We start from the raw sequence: 23,355 nt of genomic DNA on the forward strand, positions 1-23,355 counted from the left end.
TTCACCTACATGCATATATCACTGTATTTTGCAACTAAAATGTCAAAAAAAGTTTCCACATATTATTTTTATATCATATTTAAAATAATTATGAATCCTAATTTTTATTATTTTGAGTTGGCCTTTGTTATGAAAAATCATTGTGAATAAATTGAATTTGAAAATTCTTATATCTATGTATATTACATATTAATATATCAACCTAAGTCCAGGTAATAAAAAACTACAAAATGAACTTATTCATCTTCAATGTACACAAATTATATAGTAAAGATATATGACAATTAAGACAATGAAGTAGAATATATGTTCACATATAACAATATATAGACAAGAAAAAAATAAAAATATTTTTCTAGATATAAATATTTTTTAATAACTTTTTACAGTGAGTTGGAGAAGATCAAAGAGAAAAAATATTAACTCTTTTGGGTTATACAGAAAAATAGAAATGAAAGAAGTGTTTGTCATACAATGAATTCAGTTTCTAAATTAAATGTATACTATAAAGTTATATTTACCGTTCAAACTTTATAAATGCAATGAATTTTTCGCAAGATAAGGGTACACAAATGATCTCGTTAAGATATTTAAACAATTAAAAAAATTAAATATATTATTTTTCTGGAGATAATACAAATATGACATTAGTAATTTGATTGTGCCAATTATACTTATGAGTTAATATGAAATATTAAAATAAGTGTCATAAGAGTCAGTAAAAAGATGATTTATTGTCAAAAATATTATTATTATAAATTATAAATAAATGACAACATTTAGTCAATATTTTTTCAAATCAATCCATCAGTACTTTTTATGTGATGATAAATTGTTATAATAATTAGGGGTGAGCATTCGGTCGGTTCGGTTATCGACCGAACCGAATTAGTCATAACCAGACCAAACCGAAATATTTAGCAATAACCGAACCGACCGAATTAATTTTCATAACCGATGAAACCGAGCCGAATTAAAATCGGTTAATTCGGTTGGTGTCCGAATTAACCGATTAGTTTTAAAATTTTTTTTATGATTTAACTTTAATTATATATGTAATTTTTTTGAACACTACAGTCTACACAAATACATAAAAACATAAAATCACATACATCACAAATTTTTCTTTAGAATTAGGGCTGATTTTAAAATTAAAAATTAAAAAATATATTAAAATTGATATATAATAAAAATTTATTAAATAATAGTATTTATTATATCGGTTAATTCGGGTAGCCGATTTCAAAATTTTGAAAACCGCAACCGAACCGAATTAACTGATATAACCGAATTTTTTTTTAATTTGAAAACCGAATTTCCGAAATAACCGAACCGAATTTTCGAATTGACTCGGTTCGGTCGATTAATTCAGTTTAACCGAAATTTTGCTCACCCCTAATAATAATGTGTAGTTTAAATGTTATCAAGTATAAGTGTCTAATAAATTAAAGATGAATAGGAAAATAAAAGCATTCAGTAGAAATTATTGTCAATTTACATGAAAGAGAATAATAATCAAACAACATTGTAAATAAAAAATTGTATATCATTGATTGTCAAAAAAGATTGTAATAATTGAATATTGTAATAAAATATATGCATTATTGAGAAAATATGACAAATAACAAAAGAAAACAATATGATAAAAAGGATATGAGAAAAATTTTAGTAGTCCAAATCTTTTTTTTTAAATTAAAAAATATGTTTTTTTCCAAATCAGTTACATATGCTAAATTGTCAAAATTTACAATACTATTATCATTATCTTTCATTGAGTTAACTAATTTTATTTCAAATTCTAATTACTTCAACATATGTTTCCCACGTGCAACGCACATACTTTTTTCTAGTATAATGAAATATTTTAAATTCAGCTTATTATATTCATATTTCTGGTAATGTCTATATCCAATAATTTCGTTTTAGATTTTACATATATAAATTTCTAGATATAATTATACAGACAAGTTGAAGGTGTGTGCCCTTGCAACAGAATGAACATTGGCCCAACTGGAGACACAGAAAATGACACTGGAATAGATGCGAGACTACTTTTTTCCCCTAAAAAGTTCCATATACGAAATTATTACCTTTTCGAAGAACAAATACCAAACAAGCAGAAGGGTTAAAATTCAGACCAAAATGGATGCACTAAAAGCAGCTGTTACATCATACAAATACACATACGGAACAGAGTTCCGGGTACTTAATTGAATAAAAACTTACAACACGAGAAGGTGAAAATGTTTTCAAACAATATTAAAAGAAACATCGGAAAAACATTATAAAAATATCAACTTCCCAAGAAAATCAACATGTTTATTCTAGAAGGTTAATTCGTTTTTTTTTTTTGGAATAGCAACAGGAATCATAATTGCATACGGGTCTGGATCTGTTATCAGTTCAGAGAAAGATGCTTTCATAACCGACCTAATAAAAGCTCCAATTTGTTTTAAATTATATATATATTAATTAATAGTTATTACTAATTAAAAAATGTTAACAAGTATATTTGTAAAATTTAAAAAGACAAGACAACGTAAAAAAACCTATATCTTTTCTGGTTGCCACTGATAATTAAAAAAACTTATATATGTCTTCTTCACCCTTGATCGACCTTCTCATCCTGTTGTCAAAAATTGAAAACAATCATATTTTTGAAAAACTCTTGACGTATGTTTACATTTTGTGTTTCTCAAAATTTTATGATGAAACCGTCATTACTCTGATCGATGATATCTCCACCGACGCTGCCAAACTTCAAATCGAACCCTGATTTGGAAATCTCACTATGAGAGCTATCATTTTATATCCATTTTGTGAAATTTTGGCACAATCAAAATATCGAAGCTCACTAGTTTTGTTCGGCTTCCGGTTATCGCAGCTTCCACCGTGGTCTTCCAAATTTGGAGTAATTTAGGTTCCATTTCAGCTTTCTTTCGACTCGTTTTTCAAGAAATCCCCTCATATCACGAGTAAGAGGTCATCAAAATAAGAGAAGACCAAAAACAAAATCAAGCATGTCAAATAACAAGAACGAGATACTATTCCTAAACAAGTAGAATAAAAAGTATACACCTGATGTGAATCAACGACAGCTTATTAGTAAGCGTAGCATGGGAAACACTTCTGTGTTTCGTATTCACCGCTGCCTCCGATTCAGTTGTTGCAAGGCGGGAACCTTATTTATCCGGCGGCAATATACACCCCGACACTCATATATATATATATATACGAATACGAAAACTCAGCCAATTCAACAGCCCTCGGCGGATATAATTCCCGACCTGCACCAAGCGAATCAGAGACCACCGCAAGAAATGAATTCCGAGCAGAAATGGATCTGGGGGAGCTCTCGGAATAGAAACCATAGGCAGGCAGAAAGTACTCAGAGCATAGTGTGAACTGAAAACACACGGAGACTTTGCCAGGAAGACGCACGGTATTTTATAGCTGAAACAGACGGATGGGATTCCGCCACGTGTCATTAGTTTTTTTTTTTTTGAGGTAATAATGAAGATTGTTATAAAAATATCTGGCTCTGGCTTTGTTCTAAATTACGAGGAGAACCACTACACGTGGAAGTATAGGGGTAGCACGTGCGCCCGTACGTGGCCCATACCAGTGTAAGTACATGTATTATTATATTATACAATATAAAGATACGAAAAATCTACTGATTCTCAGTTATTAATTATGTTAAATGTCCGAACAATATTAATATTTTGTTTGGAATGTTTTATGGATCATTCGATTTTGTATAATTTACGTTCTAATAATAAACATACATTTTACGCCTACTTGCTAAAATGAGAATATGTGCTTATTTTTGTATTTTACACTTTCGGGGTAAATGGGTGGCTGATTGGGAATGGAATCTGATTTTGTATTTGTTTTGTCAAATTTATTTTATATTTATTGTGTTGCTTAGATTACTCATTAATTTAGGGTAGTGATAAGGTTTGTTTGCCAAATCTGTTATAACGAATAATAATAATAATAATAATTACATAAATATCTCGGTAATAATATTATACATAATAATTCACATTGTCAATTGTAACACTTAATTGAAATACTGGTAATAATAAATTTATCTTTTATGAATACGTACAGTTTCTTTATGTAACACCTTAAATTTAGAATCACCACTTTTAAAAAATCATGTATGATGATTCAACTTTCAACTTTTGAACGACATTAACAATCAACTTGACACGAAAACGTGATCCCTTACTAGAAGCAACCGTGGCCATCGTTATATATAAATTAAATTCTTTTATGTGTAGAAAAGTCTGAAATTTATGAAATTGGTGTGATTATAGAGTGTTTGAGACAACTTTTGCTTATTGTAAAGCGATTTTTTGAAAGTAAGTGATAAAAAAAAAGTAGATAATATTTGAAAGTTAATACGAGCTAAAAATTGAGTATTTGGAGAAAAATTGCTTTCAAGTTATTTTTTGTTTGTTCGTAAAAGTACAACAATATCTTTAACTTACATAACATTTGTTTTTTCTAATCATCTAAATTTTGATATTCCCACCATCAACAATATATTTATATAATAATTATTAAATTTTTAATATTTTGTATCAAAATCAATTTATATTTTTATAACACGGATGCTTGAAGATTTATATAAGATTTAATAAAAATAAATACACAAAATATGTAAAAAATAATATGTAAATGTAAATTATAAAAAAATGATTTTTAAAATATAAAATATGATTTTGAATTTATGAATTTTATTCAAAAATCTTAAAAACTCATATATAAATAAAATTTAATATTTTAAAAAATCTCCAAAAATATTTATAATAATTGAGAGTAATTGTGGAATATGATAAATTTTCTAAGGATTCAAATATCAAATTGTAACTTTAAACAATTAAAAAAGAAATTAGAAGTAGAAAAAAAATCTAAAGCTTGCTTTTAATTTTTGGTTAAAAATTATAGAAGTCGAAGCAAAAACTGATTCTCACAAACACTTTAGAACATTTCTATCCAACTAAAATCCAAAAAATACTTCTTAACAAATATTCTCTTAGTTAGTTTGCCCATATAGTTGGAAAATTGATACCCAAGTCAAAATATATGACACCTTTTCAATAACTTAATCAAATTTAGGGGCCAAAGGTAGACAGACAGCTTTGTCGCAAAACATGCATTAGAATTAGGATTAGGTGTAGTGAATCCCTAGGAAAAATGTCATACTACATGCATGGTTGAGATTTGAGTGGGCAACCACTCAGACACTTATTAGGTAGTGTACTAATTATTCTTAAATTTCCCAAAATATACACAATTTTTAATAATTTCCCGATTATATTTAGGATCGAAGGTAAATTAGGAAGATAATACATATATTACATTTTGAACCAAGGTGGGGTTTTGGTATAAAATTTAGTGAATGTTTAACTGTTTTATTATAAGTTTTAACTAGCTAGTTTTTTTTTCCTATATGAAATATTTTATAACCCATAATTGATATCATTCATATCCAGTCTTCCTCAAAAGTGGTCCAATATTATTGGATGCCGACTTGTATGTGTCGATTACAGAAACGTCATCTCTTTCCAAGTTAATCATCGAGTCAGAAGAGTCTAGATATTTTGCAACATTATATATGATACCGCAAAATATGGTACTAGAGCTAGAAACTCGTCCGATAAATTTTCAAGCAAAAAAAGTCAGTGGGTGAACAATGAAAAAATCGGAGGCCCATATATATATTTTCAGCCTAAAATTTAATTTCTGGCCAATTTTGGCGGTTAATGCATGAAACGTGACGGCCAATCAACCCAGCAGTAGAAAAATACTTTCCCCTGTCTATCTTCCAAGAGACGCCTCGCATATGTTTGTTTATTTGTACGAATACAGACAAATCGTTCATGAAATTTAGGTTGATCCTTTGGAAGTTACAGACTTTGAAGGTTTTAATTTTTAATCGTGACTAAAATCAAAAAGGTGAAAAAAAGTGTAAGCCCCTCTGTTCTGATTAATTGTGTATTCTTGGAGTTTGCAGTCCATACCATTTCGCTCGCACCATATTTGTTTTACTTTGCATTTATTTGGTCTTCTGCGTTTGAAGTTTGAGCTTTCGGAATTTACTAGCTATTATTTTTTCCAAAGCAACGACGACATATATATTTTAGATTCTTCTGATTTCCTTGCCTTTTTAAGTAACTTTTATTCTATTAGGAAGTTGTTTGTGAGAAATAAATGGTGCCCACTTGAAGGAAATTAACAGAATAGGAAATAAAATGGAAAGAAAGGAATAATATCACATCACAAATAATTACTATATCAAGAAAATTTTGAAAGGAAAGTTTATGTGCACTTTGGAAATATGATTTGAGTTTGCGATAGGCAAGTCGATCTATTCTAATTGCTTCACGAATTCAATTCCGATATTTAATCAGGTATTTCATGTTTTTCTAATGTGGTATGAGATTCGGTTTCAATTTAAACACAAACCTTTTGGTTGCTTGTCAAGATCATGTTAGTATCTACTGTCTAATTGTGGCTTTTTAATTTAATTATTATTATATCAGACATGAATTTTAGTGTTAGAAATATATGTAATTTATGTTTAAGTGTTTGATTGTCGAATTGGTTGCGTTGATTAGAAGAAAGTCATTCTAATTTTTTTGTAGGTTCTATATAATAAACTTATGGATCGTCGACCTCATAAATCTTACTCGTATTTCATCTTTACCTTGGTGCTGCTTTCACAAACATGCTTGTCATGGAGTTGGTTTTTTTCGTCCAGCGAAAAGAGCTATGATAGCAAGAGATTTTCTGGGAATAAGATGATGGATAGAAATGGATTTTCTGAATTTTCTATTGAATCATTCAACGACCCGAATGGCGTCTCATTGGTCGAGAACGCTAGGAACAAAATGCTCGCACCAAATTCTTGCTGGCAAGTTGCGTACCAGAAGGTGTTTGAAGGATGTTCAAAGACTGTTGCTGATGAAGAGTCGAGGACTAGATTAGCTTGGCATTTGAGCGATTGTTTTCAACGCCTCACAGGTCGTCCACCTCTTCCTCATTGTGAGGAAAATTCGATAATGAAGAAATGTCTGAAAAATCTTGATATGGATTCTCACAAGATTTTTCTTGAATACTTTCTTGAAACCAACTCAATTTGCCATCAGTTACAGTTAAGTATTCTAATTTTTTAGATTTTGTTGTGATTATGTGATGGGATGCTCTTAATTTGCGCTAAAATTTTGTAGGACCGATGCGTTTAAGTATCAAACAGAACGATTGGTAAATGAGCTAAAGAGTTCTGCGGAATATGCAGAAATAAAGTTGGACGAGATAGAGCGACATGGGGTGGAATTATTGCAGAATTCAAGACATGTGCATGACTCACTGGGCTTGATTGATCAGCAAACTAAGCAAATTGCAGAAACGTCGAGGAATGTTGAGGATCGTGTTAACTCAGTTTTGAAGTATTCTGAAGTAGTTTATGAGCAGGCTAAGATAGTAGCAGCTTCTCAAGCAGAGTTAAGTAAAAGTCAAGACAAAATGAAGGACAATTTGGAAGAAGGAATGGTGGTAATTCAAGATTCTTATAATAATTTGGGTCTAGAAATTACGAATTTGAAAAATGAAGCACTTGAAATCGAGAAGGAGATTGGAAAAATTGGGGATGAAATGTTTTCAAAGATGAGAAGTTTGCAGAGTAGTGCTGACGAAATCGGGAACATGGCAGGGACGTCTTTGGATAAACAAAAACAACTTCTTGATGGCCAGTCAGTGGCTCTTGAAGGTCTCCATTTTCTCACGAAGTTTCAGTCACAGGCCCTTGAAGAAAGCAGGTGAATGCTCTTTCTAAACCGCCCTTTTTCAATACATATTCTTAAGATATTGCTACATGGAATGCTATAGCTGAACAGGGCAAGTCGAATTTCTACCATATAAATATACAAGTGCCATCTTTCATCATTGTCTCACTTTCCCACACGACCATTGGTGTTATGATAGACCATTGGTGTTATGATATATTATTTTAGATTAAATTTGCGTGACTTTACAGGGTGACTCTTGAAAAGTTAGCAGAATTTGGGCATAAACAGCAAGAGGAACTACTGGTAAAGCAAAACGAACTATATGAATCTCATGACCATCTAGTTGAGAATTCAAAACTTATATTAGCAGCTCAGGTTAGCAATTCTTCCTTCAAATGCTCAACAAAGTAGTTAATCTTTGAATCTGAGTTTAAAAAAAATGACCATGATTGTCACCTTATTGTAGAAAGCTTTTGAGTCCAAGCAGGCAAGCATGTTTGTTGCCATAGACAAGCTGTTTGCATTGCAGAGCGCAATGTTGTTTGAATCTCGAGTGATCATAGCCTTCCTGGTTTACTCAGTTGCAATCTTCATCATCTACATGTTAACTAGTGTCAAGCAAGCTTACAATGTCAGACACAGGCTGTACTTGGGTAAATAAAGACAAGAAAGTTTTAATGATTTAGATATTCTTGTCACTAAATCTTAGTGCCAAGCTTTATTTTCAGGGCTGTGTTTGACATTCTCGATAGAAGTAAGTATGCTTTGGTACATGACAGCCAACGTCAAACATCAAGGAAAAATGATATATACAGTTAGGTCACTCTTCGGTATTCTTGCGTCAGTTCAATATCTGTACGCCATTTTTACATACAGGTAAAAATGCTCTACTCTTCTATAGCATGATAAAATTTTGCGAGTTACATAGAAACCTACAGAATTTATGCAAACATGCAGAGATTATGAAGTGCTGAACCATAAAATGCTGTTGATGCTAATGGATAAGGTAAACAACATGCAAGGGAAAAAAGAGATGCTATCATTTGATATGGATATCGACAGTGAGGTAAATTGGTCATCATGGGTCGATACAGATTTACCCGAAGATGTATGCATGTTAGATGACCCTGATTATGTATACCCTGAGGAGATCGGGGATACCTCTTCTTTGACTTGTTCAAGTAGAAGGGGATATAACCTCAGGCAGCGTCACTAAGGTTTCTAACCTTGAAAGCTAGATACTGTTAAGAGGTAGAATTGACTATTATATTTGATTGATTCCTACAAGGTTGTGCATAAGTAACTCTTGAATGTTAATTTACATAATACAGAGCCATGTTTGTAGAATATTTCAACAGAACTTAACATACTACATGATTATTTTTGAGAATGCAGACTTTTGTCACCAATGTTCATTGCAAGAGCATTTGCCTCCATTAAAATGATGGAATCGATTCGTGTCTCTTAATATAATTCTCCTCCGACTTACTACTGACACATACTTCATCCAAGTACGGCAATATGTGAAAACACGAAGATTCTTCGTGATTCTGATAGGTAATCCAGAGCCACCATGAATTATTGAATATATTATGGCAAGCCTTTCAGTGTGACCGCACACCCACTCTACCTCCATTTCCTCATTAATGTCATGAAGAATGACTCCTGTATCAGGTACATACCCTCTTTTCTCCATTTGTTTTGTCAATTCATAAATGACGATTCTATGCTCATCTGTATCTCAAAACTCAAATCTCCACCAGCCACTAAACTGTGTACTTTGTCTCTAATATGTACCCAACTGCAGCCGGCTTCTTTCTTGATTTCACTCTTCTCCATTAGTTCCCCCACCATTTCAACTTTGTCCCACATCCCAGCCTTCGCATAAATGTTTGATAACAGAACATAGTTTCCAGCATTGTTCGGTTCAATCTTAAATAGAAGTTTTGCTATGACTTCTGCAAGTGAAACATTACCGCACAGCCTACAAGAATTAAGCAACGATCCCCAGATGCTGCCGCTCGGCCTCAGGCATTTTCTTAGCCGCATCTAATGCCTCTTCTATTTTCCCGGCTCTGCCTAACATATCCACCAAATGGGCGTAGTCCTCCAAATTAGGAACTACTCCGAACTCGGAACTCATTCTATCAAAGAGGATTCGACCTTCTCCTACCATCCCGGAACGACTGCAACCTGATAACAATGAGATGAATGTCACCTTATCCTAGAAATATCTAGCTTCTGCCATTTCCTCGTAAGCTGAAATGGCTTCTTGAATCCAACCATCGATTGCACAACTGTCGATCAGAGTATTCCAGGACGTCAAATCTTTGGGTGTCATTCTATTAAAAAATTTCCTACAATTCTCCATGGCTCCGCATTTAGCGTATAATTCCAAAAGCGCATTTAACACAAGAACATCCAGGCATTCTTCTGATTTCAAAATTTGAGCACGAACTTCTTTACCAATAAAAAGTGAGGTCAGCCGAGCACAAGCCGCTAGAATTGTAGTCAAACTAACCCAACTAAATCCAACGCCTTCCTTGTGCATTCTTCGAAAAGTTTCAAAACCTTGAAACACCTGATGTTTCCCATCGAACCCGACAATCAAAGCATTCCAAGTTGCAACATTTCGATTAGGCATTTCATCAAACAACTTTGAAACATCCTCAGAAGTCTCGCATTCTGAATAAAACCTCAAAAGTGCATTATTGCCTTTAGAACCTGAGCGTGCACTGATTTACCAAAACCTAAGTCTAACAAACACGAACAACCTTCAACGCAACAGAAAATGCAAAATTCCCTGGCTCGATTCCCTTGGACATCATTTCACAATAAAAGAGTAAAGCCTCATTAAAATTCCCATTTTTCGAGAACCCAATAGCCATAGCCACGTAAACCGACTCTCCAACACAACCCATCTCCTCAATCCCCTGTCTAAACGCCCGAAACGCCTCATCCAACCGGCCGCAAGCTGAGAAAAGAGTGTTGAATTTAGAATTTAAGGCGGGATTCTTGAGAAGATCCTTGTGATATTTGGATTCCAGAAAATGAAGGTAGTGTCTCTGGCCATGGAGTAAAGATTTTCTGGAAATGCAGGCGTGTAAGAGAGAAGGGTATGACTCGATCGTTGGTTGCTGGGATTCCATTAATAAATGAAGCGCTTCATCGAGTTTACTAGATTTGGAGAGATGCTTGAGAGTTGAATTTAGTGGTACTTCTCAAATTAATTTAGACCAATCCTATCCATTTATTTACTTACTAAGATTATATTCATATATTATTTATATCAATTTAATATGTTTAGTCATATCTAATAAATAAATTTCATAACATATATATACTAGAAAAATTCCAAAATAATCAAAAATATTATCACCCTAAAATTTTTTGAGGCCAAAAAGTAAAGACATAATATTCATTGAGACCTAGAGCTACAACGTGGGAATATCTGAGTCCCATTCACAGGCAACTCCAGCATGCAATTCAAATGCAACCAGAATTTCACCGAACCAATCAACCCTACTCTCCATCTCGTTTTCGTGTTCCCTTTCAGCTCAAAATTAATAATATTTCGCTTCAACGACCAGTTCAAAGCCTCCGCTTCATCTGGATTCAACGGAATCGGAGTCGACTGTGAAACATAATTGAACTCCGTTGTCTTATTCGGGCCCAAACCATACGCATCCGCCACCAAACACGCTATATTCTGGCCCCGGAAACTCAACCCGAATCTCGTCCCGTAAAAAACGGACACTGGCTTTAGCGTTATGGTTTTCTGAATTTATCACTATGGTTACCTGCACCGTCAGCAAGCTGGCTTGGTCGAAGTATATGGCGTCAAGCTGTGCGCTGGTTACGCTTATTTGTGGGACCTTCGGTCTGACAGCAATGTAGCCGATGAATAGAACTACTCCGGCTATGATCACGGCGACTGCGAGTATGACGCAGATTACGGCAACGCACCAGATTAAGGGTTTTGTGGTGTGTGGGGTGGTTCGGTGGAAGTGGCCCGATTTTGGCATTGGTGAGGTGGGAGGGTAGTAGGAAAGGACATTAGGACGGGAAAGTGGGGATTTGGCTTATTTTATGTGGGAATTATGTAAGGGAAGAAAAAGCAAGATGTTGTCGAGGGTTCTTAGGTGCAATGGGTGGGGAAGGTTTTGGCATATCTTCCTTTTCTATATATAAAGCTATCTTCATTCTAACCAGTCTTCTGCTTTATGCTCCTTTCCCTTATGTTTTACAAGAAGATGCAAATTTAAGTTTTATGTATAAATTTTCACGAATACATTTTTTTTGTATATTTCACCAATTATCATCTAAATTATTTGTATAATTGGGAAAATTACATTTTCTTTAATAGCATGAAAACTCTAGTGGCTACTTTTTGGTGAACTAGGTAACCTTCTTGACTAACACAATAGCCTGCAAATCATGTTAACAAGGTAAATCGCGTTGGGCAAATCAAATGCGATAGGCTCGAATGAGAACGTATTGACCAGGGTGATCAAACTCCTGACCATTGACCAAACGTTACGTACTCCACCAACTTGGATATCCCATTAGGCGAAAAGTTACATTTTTTATCTTGCTACTTGTATATTTTTTTTTTAATTTTTGGTCATGTTATCGGTCAATTTACGGTCTTAATACACAATCTTGTATTTTTTAAGGTTTCTTTCAACTGAATACTAACGTTTTACCGGATATGATAACGTGTCACTAAAAATGCTGATATGTCTTAGACGACAACCATGAATCGGTCTATAACATGAGAAAAAATAATTTTCTAATATAATCACATGAGCACACATTACAATTGGTTTGTTTTTGTTTTTGTTTTTGTTTTTGTTTTTGTTTTTTGTTTTTTTGTTTTTTAAAAAGAGTTTCTATATTTTGGTTATGTCAGAAGTAATTAATGGTATGACGAGCAAATCAATTTTGGCAATGAATTTATACGGTTTGCATGGAACCAAGTGTTTGGATTTGTAGAAACTGCTGGATCCTATTAAACCCATTGTTTCAAATTATAACGGGCTTTATTCTTCGGCAGGTCAATGTGTAATAGGCAGTTATCGTAACTTATCATAATTTTGCGAAGTGCCCAAAAAAAAGACATTTTATTGCTAATTTTTTTGCTTTGGCAAGTGGGCATTCAGAGTCATATTCCTGTAATTAGAAAGGTAATTACATGGAATATCGACCATTAAGAGTACACAAATAGATACCAACAACAAATTAGAAATTGGCAGCATCAGTTCCTGATATTAAAAAAAATATACTGAAAAGGTATAATTATATATTTTGGACTGATATAGATTAAATAATATGTCTCTTGTGATGATACAGAGACCCAACTAATATTTACAATAATAAGTAATATTTTGACATAAAAAGTTATACATTTTCATGACTAACCTGAATAAGAAATATGTCTCATAAAATTGACTTGTGAGACCGTCTCACATATATTTTTGTGTAGATTAAATGGTGTGGTTGGAGTATTTTAAAATTTATTTTCTCAAAAAAATATTAATTAAATCAAGTGGCAAAACATGAATCTTTTCCTTCTATTGTTTTCTTTGTCTCCTTCAGATTTACAAGTCATAAACTCAAACTCGCACGTAATTAAAAGAGCAATGTTGTTGACAAAATGGAAAAAATATATAGTTAAATATATTTATTATTAAACTAAAAATTATTTACACGTTGGTACAAATCTTATAAATTAGCAAGGACAAACTGATATATAGTACGATAATCTTGTGGATATTTTAAAAGTTAAAAAAAATAAAAAGTATAGAATAATAAATTCAATAAAAATCTTACTGGGGTTTGGTTATGTTCTCCAACACTTGAGATTGAAATATAATATTTGGGAAAGATATTTGACCATAGTCCACAAATCCTAGTGGGGTTTCTTTTCATTCAAAACGCTTGGAAAATGAAATAAAATTATTTACAAAAAGCTTGGATACCTTGGGTTACAATTCAATGCTTTAATTTCTCCATGTTTGCCTCTCGATTCTTTTTATTTCTAGCACATAATTACTAATATATATTATACTGTACTACTGCTAATTAAATCGTCGAATTTCTCCCCTGGTTTACAACAATATTTTACATGGATTTTGAATGAAAATTTACTCTGAATAATGAACACACATTTAATTATATTATCACGATTATTCGAGTTCAAGAATACTAAAAATGCATAAAGTAACTTTTTTTCTTCCTTTACACACGTGGGCTTGTTCTCTTAATACGTTATCAGCCAATTACTTAATTTAATGGTGAATCTTTTTAAAGATTTGAGTCCGCAGACAAACCTGTCTGAATAGAACATGGGTTAATTGTTGTCATATATTTGGGAATTTAACATAATGTTTGTACAAAGTAATATATAAATATTCTGGGCTATATGTGAAAATCTTTAGTTTATTGTCACCTAATATAAATTAGGTTTTAATAATTTCAATTGTAATCATGCTATATATATACATATATACATCTCGCTACGTATAATTTTAATATAACAATTGAAAAATAGATAACAAAGGGGAATAAAATCCTCAAACATATATAATGTAGAAGTACTGGCTAAATTGCAAATAAGAATCAAACATCTTGTTGTTTTAAATTCACTAGACTTCTCTGAAATTTCTATCTAGCTAAATTCAATTTTTTACAGGGGTGTTACACGATACAGTGAAGTTTTAGCTCATTGATTTCAACTTCAAAAATTTTAAATTAAAACACGAGTCTCATCATTTAGTTTGGAGAACTAGCTAGTGAGAATGTGTTATGATGACGACGAAAACATGAGTCTCATCGAATTTTTTTCCATGGAGAGTTTCAAGAGATCTAATCATCTAAATAACAGTACTTATACTGAGGTGTGTGTTTTTTCACAGTTTCTCTAACATTTGCTCGAATGATCTATATGTAGTGAACAGAAATTACATTGCAAATCGTGAAGGATAAGCTTAGTGGTGGAAGACATGTTTTTCCTTACACGACCAATACTTCTACGAATCAGCTGGCTTCCGCACTACTCGTGCGCGCTATTGAACAAAATATATATATATGAGTCGCTTTTTTAGTTGAATATCATATTCTATATATGACTGACGAAAAAAAGAAAAGAAAAATATCAAGAAAGATTTCATATTGTTTAATTCATTTTTAAAATAATGTGATTTTTAAAATAACGTTCAATTCGTTTGTGGTGTCAAATCGATATTATAATGTTCTCGATCGCGAATTTATAAATTCGAATGAGTGGTCGTGGAAGACAGACCCATACTAAATGTGGAAAATACTTGCCATAATCAATATTTCTTTTACTACAATTATTCATCTCTAGCTTGCCAACTTGCATGCGGACCGTAATTGAATGAGTATTCTCTCTAAATAAATATCATAATTTAGTTTTTTATGCATAATTTTATTCTTTGTTTTTTGTTTTCTTAAAAAAATGTGAGTTACAACTTCTTAGAATCACTTTATAAAATTCTCATTTTGTCGGACTAAATTTTGTCTTAAATAGGAGTGTTGACCAATTCCACAACCTCAAATCAACGTCCCTCAAGCTAAATTGAAGTGCATTTTCTTTACAAAGTCATAAGAAATAGTTAGCCAACCCAAAACCTGTGGAAGTATATACCTCATACCTCACCCCTTGCAGCAGCAATAACTCTCCGGTCTAGCTCTCTCGGAATAACACAAAACCCTACTTCATAAATTTCATGGCCACACTCCAAAGGAACACTTATTTGATGACTCTTCATATCCTCATACTGATGCTTCCACTGACGCACTTGTCGGAGACAATCAGCGCCGCCTCTCAGCTAAAAACTCCAACTTTCGCATCCCCAACGATTCACAGACCAAATCCTCCAGTCTTGTCAAGTTTTCGGTTCAACCGGTTTAAAAGGATACAGACGGATGCTTATAGGCCGACGTCTCCGGGAAATAGCCCTGGTATGGGTCATGACAATCCCCCCAGCGGAGCCCATACATAAGAACTGCTCAACGTTAATTTTATGGATATGATGAAAAAAATAATATTGATTTGGTCATATTGCTGCTTGGTGAGTTTTTACGAAAATTTGTGCTTTTATGGAGAAATAAGATACCTCTGTGTTTTGTGTGTGTGTGTGTGTGTGTGTGTGTCTATAAGTTTTTTGTCTGAGTCCAGTGGAAAATTAGAACCAAGTGGTGCGCCGGTAGTGCACTGCATGCATGCAATAAAGATGATGTTCGTTTGTTTGAATTTCGCTTTTGTCAAAATTGGATTTGTTTCTGTTGAAGATTTAAATTTCAAATGTAATGTATTTTCTTCTAGGATATTACATTCACCCTTGTCTCTATATAAGGAGGAGAAAACTTTGGATATACCTAGGGGCAGAGCCACCCTTGGACTAGGGTGTGTCTACCCACACTTATATTTTTCTTTTTTAAAAAAAAGTTTATTAGTTTTAATTTTTAATTTTTAATTTTTTCAGCCTAATTTTAAAAATAAAAAATAGAACAACTCTCATAAATCACATTTTATATATTCCCCTCTAGTAGTTGATTTATTGTCGTAGATCATAACATTATGCGACTTCAAGATAAAATTCGACAATTTTATTGCCCAAAATCTTTTTATTAGAGATTTGTAATATTTATATCTTTATAAATTTGTTTGCATAAATTTTCTGATGATGCGGGTGTGTCAGGTACTGAAAACACCAACTTGAATTAAAACAATAAAAATCTAACTTGTATATGGAATCAAACAACTATTTATACTAAATTTGACCGCTTGTTATAATATTCTAAACAAATACAACACCAATGGTAAAGAGAAAACAATGGAACTCGATGAAATAAAATCCCAACATTATTGTGTATTTACAAATCAGTATGAAATTACGAAACACAAAAATATAGTAAAAGCGTGCTGAAATATGAACGACAATTATTTCTAATGCCAAATTGTGGAATGAAAACGTGAAAAATTCTTGAGCTATCACTATGAATTCTGCAAGGCGTTGCGAAAGTTTGTGTGAGATGTGTATTCTTTCCTTCTTGTCGATCTTCTTTTTCTTCAAAATTTGGGCGATTTCCCAACTCCCATGATATAGTCCATGATTTTCCTCGGACTCTCCCTATCTGTATGCTATTTGAATTGATGAGCTTATCTGATTTTATTTTCTAGTTATCTTCATTCTTCTTGGATTTGACCTCAACTAGTCTTGGCCTAATTAAAATGTAGCTCTTACAAACTTAAAATCTATAAAATAAAATAAAAAAAAACCCTTTATTAATTGTTGTTCACGATTTGCTTATATTTGTGTGGAGTGGACTCATTAGCAAACCCCATGCACCCCCACCACTAACATCAAAGTGCAACACTTGGCCTCCTAGTACCACCGGCCATTAAATCAAAAACTCCTTATTTTTTATACGTATATTATTTTGTTTTTCATATATTTAATATTCACGTGACCCATTACCATCGACATGATATTTGAGCAAAATGGCGATTACATGTGCAACCTCAAAATCGAATTTCCATAAGTGTGATTTAAATAAATTCCCAAATTAACTTCCTTTTTTACATGGTCTATAATTTACACATATATGCATGGTGTCACAACCTTTCTTTTTTGGGTAATATCTTCATGGAAATTTTTTTTTGTTGTTGTAATTTTGATTTTCTATCTTGTTAAATTTTAGTTTTAGCCCGTTAGTCATTTTTCCAATAGGACGTTGATGTGGTATAATGTAGTGTTGATGTATGTACGTAGTGTCACATCATACATCTCAATGAATAAGAATTAAAATTTCCAAAAATAGGAATTTAGGACTAAAGTTGAAATTTTATAATATAACTAAAAAGCATAAAAATCCAAAAAACAATTTTCCCTATCTTCAACTAATGTTCTTTAAATTGAACTTGAGTAGTTGATTGAATAATAAATTCATAGTAATGCCGTAATATCTTTTTAAAGTCCAGTTATTCAAAAAAATGTAATTATTATCATATAGAAATTATTGATACTGAGCATAAATTGCGAAGCCTAGCTAATGTAATATCTAATTCCATTCATTATGCAATAGTAGAAGCCCAACATCTATCCTGGTTTACACTGTTTTTTTATGTTTACAATTATGTAGTTGGTTAATATGATATTTCTGAATCATATTTCTGAATCCACATGTTGAAATGCAATTTCATATGGTGTTATAATAAAAGTTCTTTTGGCACTCGGGAATATGTTGTTAAGAATACTAAAAACAAAATCATTTGCATTAAATATATTCATTCAATGCTTTGCGGACTTTTTACAAGTGAACATGATATTAAAAAGATAGAAAATATCAAGGGAAAAAAGACTAGATAAACATAAGATAGTCTAAAACTACCTACTTTGTATAATATCCTATTTATATTAGGAAAATAAGGCTATAATTTTCGCATCATTTTCTATGGAAACTCATTTATGTCCAAATTCGACTTTACTCCTTTATTTAGAAAGAAAATCATGTCCGGGTTGGGCTTTTGAGAGAGATCCTAATGGGTAACCCATTTTGAGGAAGGGCAAAGGGCCCATATTGGATTCCATTGTGTGGGCCCACTATACAACACCTGTATTTTGTGGTGAGATGGTGCACGAGGATTAAAATCTCTAGCTTGGCTAACTCATTCCCTGGGCAGGAGTGAATCCCATTGCCAAATGGCATGAACGTATTGGGCTTTGGCGCGACCTGTCATAAAATTTACATACTCTCGGCCATCTTTCTCGGAAGGGATCATGCTGGATTCTATTAGGAATAAATAAAATTTGTATTAATTTTATTGGAAATTACCTCAAATCTTGAAGGTTGAAATTTCTCTGGCTCTGGGAAATTCTCAGGATTGTGGTGAATATTTCTGAAGAGGGGCAACACTTTCCATCCTTTTGGAATCAGATAACCTGCAAATTTACAGTAAACAAGTAACTGTTAGAAAATAAAACATGAGATTTGATCAAACAAAATATTACAATTTTGGGTTATTGAAGTTTCACTTACCATCAAATTCTACATCTTCGACAGCCTCCCGAAAAGTAAAAGACAAGATGGATGCCACTCTCAGTGTTTCTTGAATCACCCTTGTGGTGATTGGCATTTTCTTGGTGTCCGCCCATTTCAAAGCTTTCTCCTCACCGCGCTCTTCTTTTGACTTCATTATGCCCTCTTGCTCTTCCTGCGAAAATCCCGATGTTTAAATCTTTAATTTCCGTCTTTGAAAGAATTTCATCAAAGTTCAGTTTGGGATGTGGGTTCTTACAGTGACAGCTTGCAGAACACTTGGGTTTTCACCAAGATATTTCAAAATCCAAGTTAACACACTAGCTGTAGTGTCGCGACCCGAAAAAATCACGCCGATAACATTGTCTGCGATTTGTTCATCGGTTAGGCCTTCGGTATCTGCCATGAAAGTACCGAGCAAATCGGTGTGATCACGTTTCGTTTCCCTCCTGAGTGAGATGATTTTGGCCAAGATTTGTGCCAATTCCTTCCTAGCTTTCATTGACTTGTGAAAAAGGGTTCCGGGGAGATTGATCGGCATTGAATTGTATCCCTTTTCAAGAATGTGGTAGCATCTCGTGAGATCTTCTCTGTACAGAACTTCATCTTCCCCAAGAATCGAAAGCATTGCCACATTGAATGTGTACTGCAAGAATCAATTTGAAGCTAATCATAATCAGATTTCAAGGCTCTGTTTTCCCCTGTTTTTTAGGCTTGAGAAAACGATGAAACTCACCGTTTTCATTTCTTGGTAAGTGGTGATCGATTTGCCGTCCCATGATTTCAAACTGCTCATCGCAACCGATTCGATTTCCGGGACGATGTTTTTGATCGCTTCGGGCATGAATGCTCGTAGAACAAGCTTCCTCAGCTTGGTATGGTACTCTCCCTGGTGAAAGAACAAGGCTTGTTTGCCCAACATCCTCTCTTTGCTAGCAGGAAATGTGGGCTTAAAGAGATGGGATTTTGAAACTAGCACAAGTCTGGCCGCCTCCGGGCTTGAAATCATCACACAATTGCACCCCAAAATGTGAGTCTTGAATATGGAGCCATACCTGCCAAAGTCCAAACAAAGAAACAATCTTTATGTGAGAATAAGGTCAAACAATAATCTTGAAATCCTGGAAAAGCGAGAGGTAGGGAAATTTGAACGAACTTCTTGATTTTTGACGCAAAGAAAGTGTTGGGGTTTTGGGAGTACATTTGTAAGGTTTCACCAATATAAGGCCAGCCCATGGTCCCCGGCGGAAGCTGCGATTTTACTTTGCCAAAAGACCAGAATCTGAGGATTTGATTCAGGAGCAAGTACGAGAAAATCAAGGTCGCGAATACGTAACAAAATGTGATGGATTCCATGATTTTGTAACGCTCAACGTTTTGCAAAAGTTGTACCGATGAATATCAGAGAATAAGCTTTTTTCGATTCGATGAAGCTATGCAACGAATTGCAGGGGTATTTATAGGTCTACCGTGGCCCGTTGGGGGGATGGATCTTTCAAACACCGACTAAAACATGGATTATATATAGTTATTGTTTACCTGTAAAAATTATTTGTAAACTTTTTTTAATCTTTCACATTCGGGAAAAAATTTCCTATATGCACCGTACATTTACCTGGGATGGGATGCATGCATTGCATTTTAAACGTGTGGCACGATCTTATATATAGGATAAACATAAAGGCGAATTAACTAATGACAAAAACTTGTGTGAGACGGTCTCACGGGTCGTATTTTGTGAGATGAATCTCTTATTTGGGTCATCCATGAAAAAGTATTACTTTTCATGATAAGCGTATTATTTTTTATTGTGAATATCGGTAGGGATGACCCGTCTCACAGATAAAGATTCGTGAGACCGTCTCACAAGAGACCTACTCTTAACTAATAGACTTCGATATTTTTATTAAGTGGACTGATAGAATCTACCCATAATTAATTTTCTAAATAAATTCACAATGTAAATTATTATGAAAGCTGCCTAATTATTTGAAATTTAGCGGTAAAACTAATGCTGCTTTATATATGTGAATTACTGGTGACATGTTAATGATAGGAAATTACGTTTCCATGGAAACAAACCATATCTCCTTTCCTATAAATTATGATGGACAAAATATTTATTATCATTAAATTATATTTAATATTTAACGGCTTGAAATTAAGTGGTCAATTTTGGTAAGCTCTTAGATTGCTCAAGTTAATTAAAGGATGACGAATGGTTATAAATTAATAATTTGATTTTATAGGATAAAAAATAAAATAGAAATATTGTGTTAATTTGAAATTTATCACAATTAATATGAAATACTATATAAACATTTAAGAGATGAATTTGAATTTTTTGATTTTATTTATCTAAACAACACAAAAAATATTTGAAATCCATCAACCAAAATAAAACTAATTTACTTCTATATCGAATTAAGCATTTAAAAAAAAAAAAAAAGAAGTTCAGCAATTTCAATCATAATTTTGAGTGAAGTTTATATTAAAATATATAAACATGAAGGATTTAAATGTTTTTCCAGTTTCTGTTTCATTTATTTTATTTGATCATCTCAAGTTTTTAGTGTCTTTGATCTTCTTTCTCTTTCCATAAGGGTGATATTATTCAAAAATCAAAATTTAGAGTTTGTTGATGATATTGAGCAAATATTAAATTTAGCAACTCCTGTATTCTTTTTGCAATCAAATGAGACATCTTCACTTGTAAAACAAAAAAAAAATTTAATATTAACATGCTATACTTCAATTATTTATCATGAACAACGTAAAAATCCTAAAGTACTGCCAACTCCCGTCGATCTTTAATCCCAATACACGTCGAAATCCTGTAAGCAATATGTGCCATATCCGGCCTCGTTTCCGAGTTCGAAGCCAGAGCAAGATTCGCAACTTCCACTAAAACCCGCAACTGTTCCGCATCCACGTTGCCTTTAAGTTTTGGATCCATCATTTTCATCAACATTTCTACATCATGATCACAATTCTTCCGACACTCATGGGTCCATTCAGCCAATGTAAACGAGCCCTGCAACGATCTCAACCCGGTGATCAGCTCGAGAAGTAAGACCCCGAAGCTATAAACGTCGCTCTTCGGCGATACAATTCCGGTATTTAGATAATTTGTGTCGACATAGCCGAGGGAACCCTTTACCGCGATTGGTGTATGGGCGGTTTGTGGGTCATTTCCGAGCTTGCAGAGCCCGAAATCCGCTAGTTTGGCGCGGCTGTCATCAATCAGTAGGACGTTGGACGACTTGATGTCTCTGTGGATGACAGGAGGATCGGCGACGGAGTGGAGATAGTCGAGGGCGTAAGCGATGTCGAGGGCGATGCTGAGGCGATTGGACCAGCTTAGGATGCCGGAAGATTGGCCTTGGTGGGTATGCATTCGGTCGAATAGGCTGTTTCTTGGGACGTATTCCAGGAGTAGAAGTTGCTCTCCTGGTGAATTGTCATTACATTAATTTATACCCAAAATTTAACATGGGATGGCAGTCATGTTAAAGAAGCCAATACATAATAGTAATTCATCTGTATCCACTAGTTCTACCAAAATAGCATCAATAGTATTTCTTGGAAGAAATGAACATATATACAAGAACACAATATACCTTTTTCCAAGCAAAATCCCATCAGGCACACCAAATTGGGGTGAGAAATCCTAAGCAAAACGGAGACTTCATCCAAGAACATCTTCTGGCTGCCACCCCTCTCCTGCATCACCCTTTTCACTGCACCAAATCTTCCATCTCCAAGCTCTGCAAGGTACACATACGATGTCGCTCCGACCCCGACCCGAGTCCGGAAATCACTCGTGGCCACCTTTAGTTCCTCTAGTGAATATGTCCTGATCGAATAGTTTTTTATTTTACAGCTAATGATTTGTTGTGTGATCTGATCTTTACACTTCTGATCGCTTTTTCCCGCTACATCGTTTGAAGATTTATCATCTCGGGACTCTAAATACACAACCCATTTTCTTAAAATGATCGTGAGAACGATGACCAGTGTTATTGCACCAGCGATCAAATAGCTTCTTCTACTGGATGTGGAGAAACCAAGAAACCACATATTTGCTTGCTTTTGTGTGGCATACTAGTCCTTCGTTCTTTCAATATAAAAAGATTACAAAATTATCACGACCAACTAATATAAAGGTGTTTTTGGTTCAAATTATTAACCAGAATACCAAAGAATATATTGTATATGCGTACAATTATTTAGAATCTATGAAACGAGAGTCATTTAGAAATGAAGTCAAAGCAAGATGTAAATAAATCCAGGTTCTTTTGATGAGATTTGATTGAGAAAAAGAGGACTTGACTTTCATCCCTGATCGAACTACAAAATCGACGAACGTCTACACGTTGGCATATATATATTTTCACATTCTAATACTGGCTAAAGCTTGGATATTGTGTGTATAAAATATATGTTTAATTAAAGAATGAATTTTTATATTCACAGTACCGATCGA

General features: G+C 33.5%; 4 protein-coding genes and 1 pseudogene across 6 annotated transcripts; 1 reads left to right on the forward strand and 4 right to left on the reverse strand.

Moving 5' to 3' along the window:
* The first annotated feature begins 5,848 nt into the window (after window positions 1-5,848).
* LOC140961975 (protein GAMETE EXPRESSED 1-like) lies at window positions 5,849-9,185 on the forward strand. Of its 3 annotated transcripts, none has more exons than XM_073420782.1 (7): window positions 5,849-5,982; window positions 6,660-7,168; window positions 7,245-7,832; window positions 8,051-8,177; window positions 8,269-8,455; window positions 8,531-8,678; window positions 8,760-9,185. In XM_073420782.1, exons 2-7 carry the CDS (start codon window positions 6,678-6,680, stop codon window positions 9,016-9,018), a joined length of 1,800 nt encoding a protein of 599 aa, XP_073276883.1. In that variant the 5' UTR covers window positions 5,849-5,982; window positions 6,660-6,677; the 3' UTR covers window positions 9,019-9,185. The 3 variants fall into 3 exon arrangements, with proteins under 3 accessions (XP_073276883.1, XP_073276885.1, XP_073276884.1); XM_073420784.1 differs by having other exon boundaries at window positions 5,857-5,970; XM_073420783.1 differs by lacking the exon at window positions 5,849-5,982 and adding an exon at window positions 6,046-6,425.
* A 19-nt stretch (window positions 9,186-9,204) lies between these two features.
* LOC140961117 (pentatricopeptide repeat-containing protein At3g14330-like) lies at window positions 9,205-11,079 on the reverse strand (annotated as a pseudogene).
* Window positions 11,080-11,190: 111 nt separating this feature from the next.
* Window positions 11,191-11,883, reverse strand: LOC140960837 (NDR1/HIN1-like protein 12). Its single transcript, XM_073419136.1, is given in 2 exon segments — window positions 11,191-11,556; window positions 11,558-11,883. Coding segments are annotated over 2 exon segments (606 nt in total). The 5' UTR covers window positions 11,828-11,883; the 3' UTR covers window positions 11,191-11,220.
* A 6,309-nt stretch (window positions 11,884-18,192) lies between these two features.
* Window positions 18,193-20,271, reverse strand: LOC140961830 (abscisic acid 8'-hydroxylase CYP707A2-like). Its single transcript, XM_073420559.1, has 6 exons — window positions 20,026-20,271; window positions 19,606-19,924; window positions 19,129-19,515; window positions 18,870-19,044; window positions 18,666-18,772; window positions 18,193-18,563 (listed from the first exon to the last, which is right to left on the reverse strand). Exons 1-6 carry the CDS (start codon window positions 20,223-20,225, stop codon window positions 18,339-18,341), a joined length of 1,413 nt encoding a protein of 470 aa, XP_073276660.1. The 5' UTR covers window positions 20,226-20,271; the 3' UTR covers window positions 18,193-18,338.
* A 1,380-nt stretch (window positions 20,272-21,651) lies between these two features.
* Window positions 21,652-22,949, reverse strand: LOC140961119 (probable receptor-like protein kinase At1g49730). Its single transcript, XM_073419420.1, has 2 exons — window positions 22,490-22,949; window positions 21,652-22,319 (listed from the first exon to the last, which is right to left on the reverse strand). Exons 1-2 carry the CDS (start codon window positions 22,947-22,949, stop codon window positions 21,652-21,654), a joined length of 1,128 nt encoding a protein of 375 aa, XP_073275521.1.
* Between the last annotated feature and the right edge of the window lie 406 nt (window positions 22,950-23,355).

The sequence above is a fragment of the Primulina huaijiensis genome, chromosome 16, assembly GCF_012295235.1.
Source record: "Primulina huaijiensis isolate GDHJ02 chromosome 16, ASM1229523v2, whole genome shotgun sequence".
In the NCBI taxonomy this organism is placed as follows: domain Eukaryota; kingdom Viridiplantae; phylum Streptophyta; class Magnoliopsida; order Lamiales; family Gesneriaceae; genus Primulina; species Primulina huaijiensis.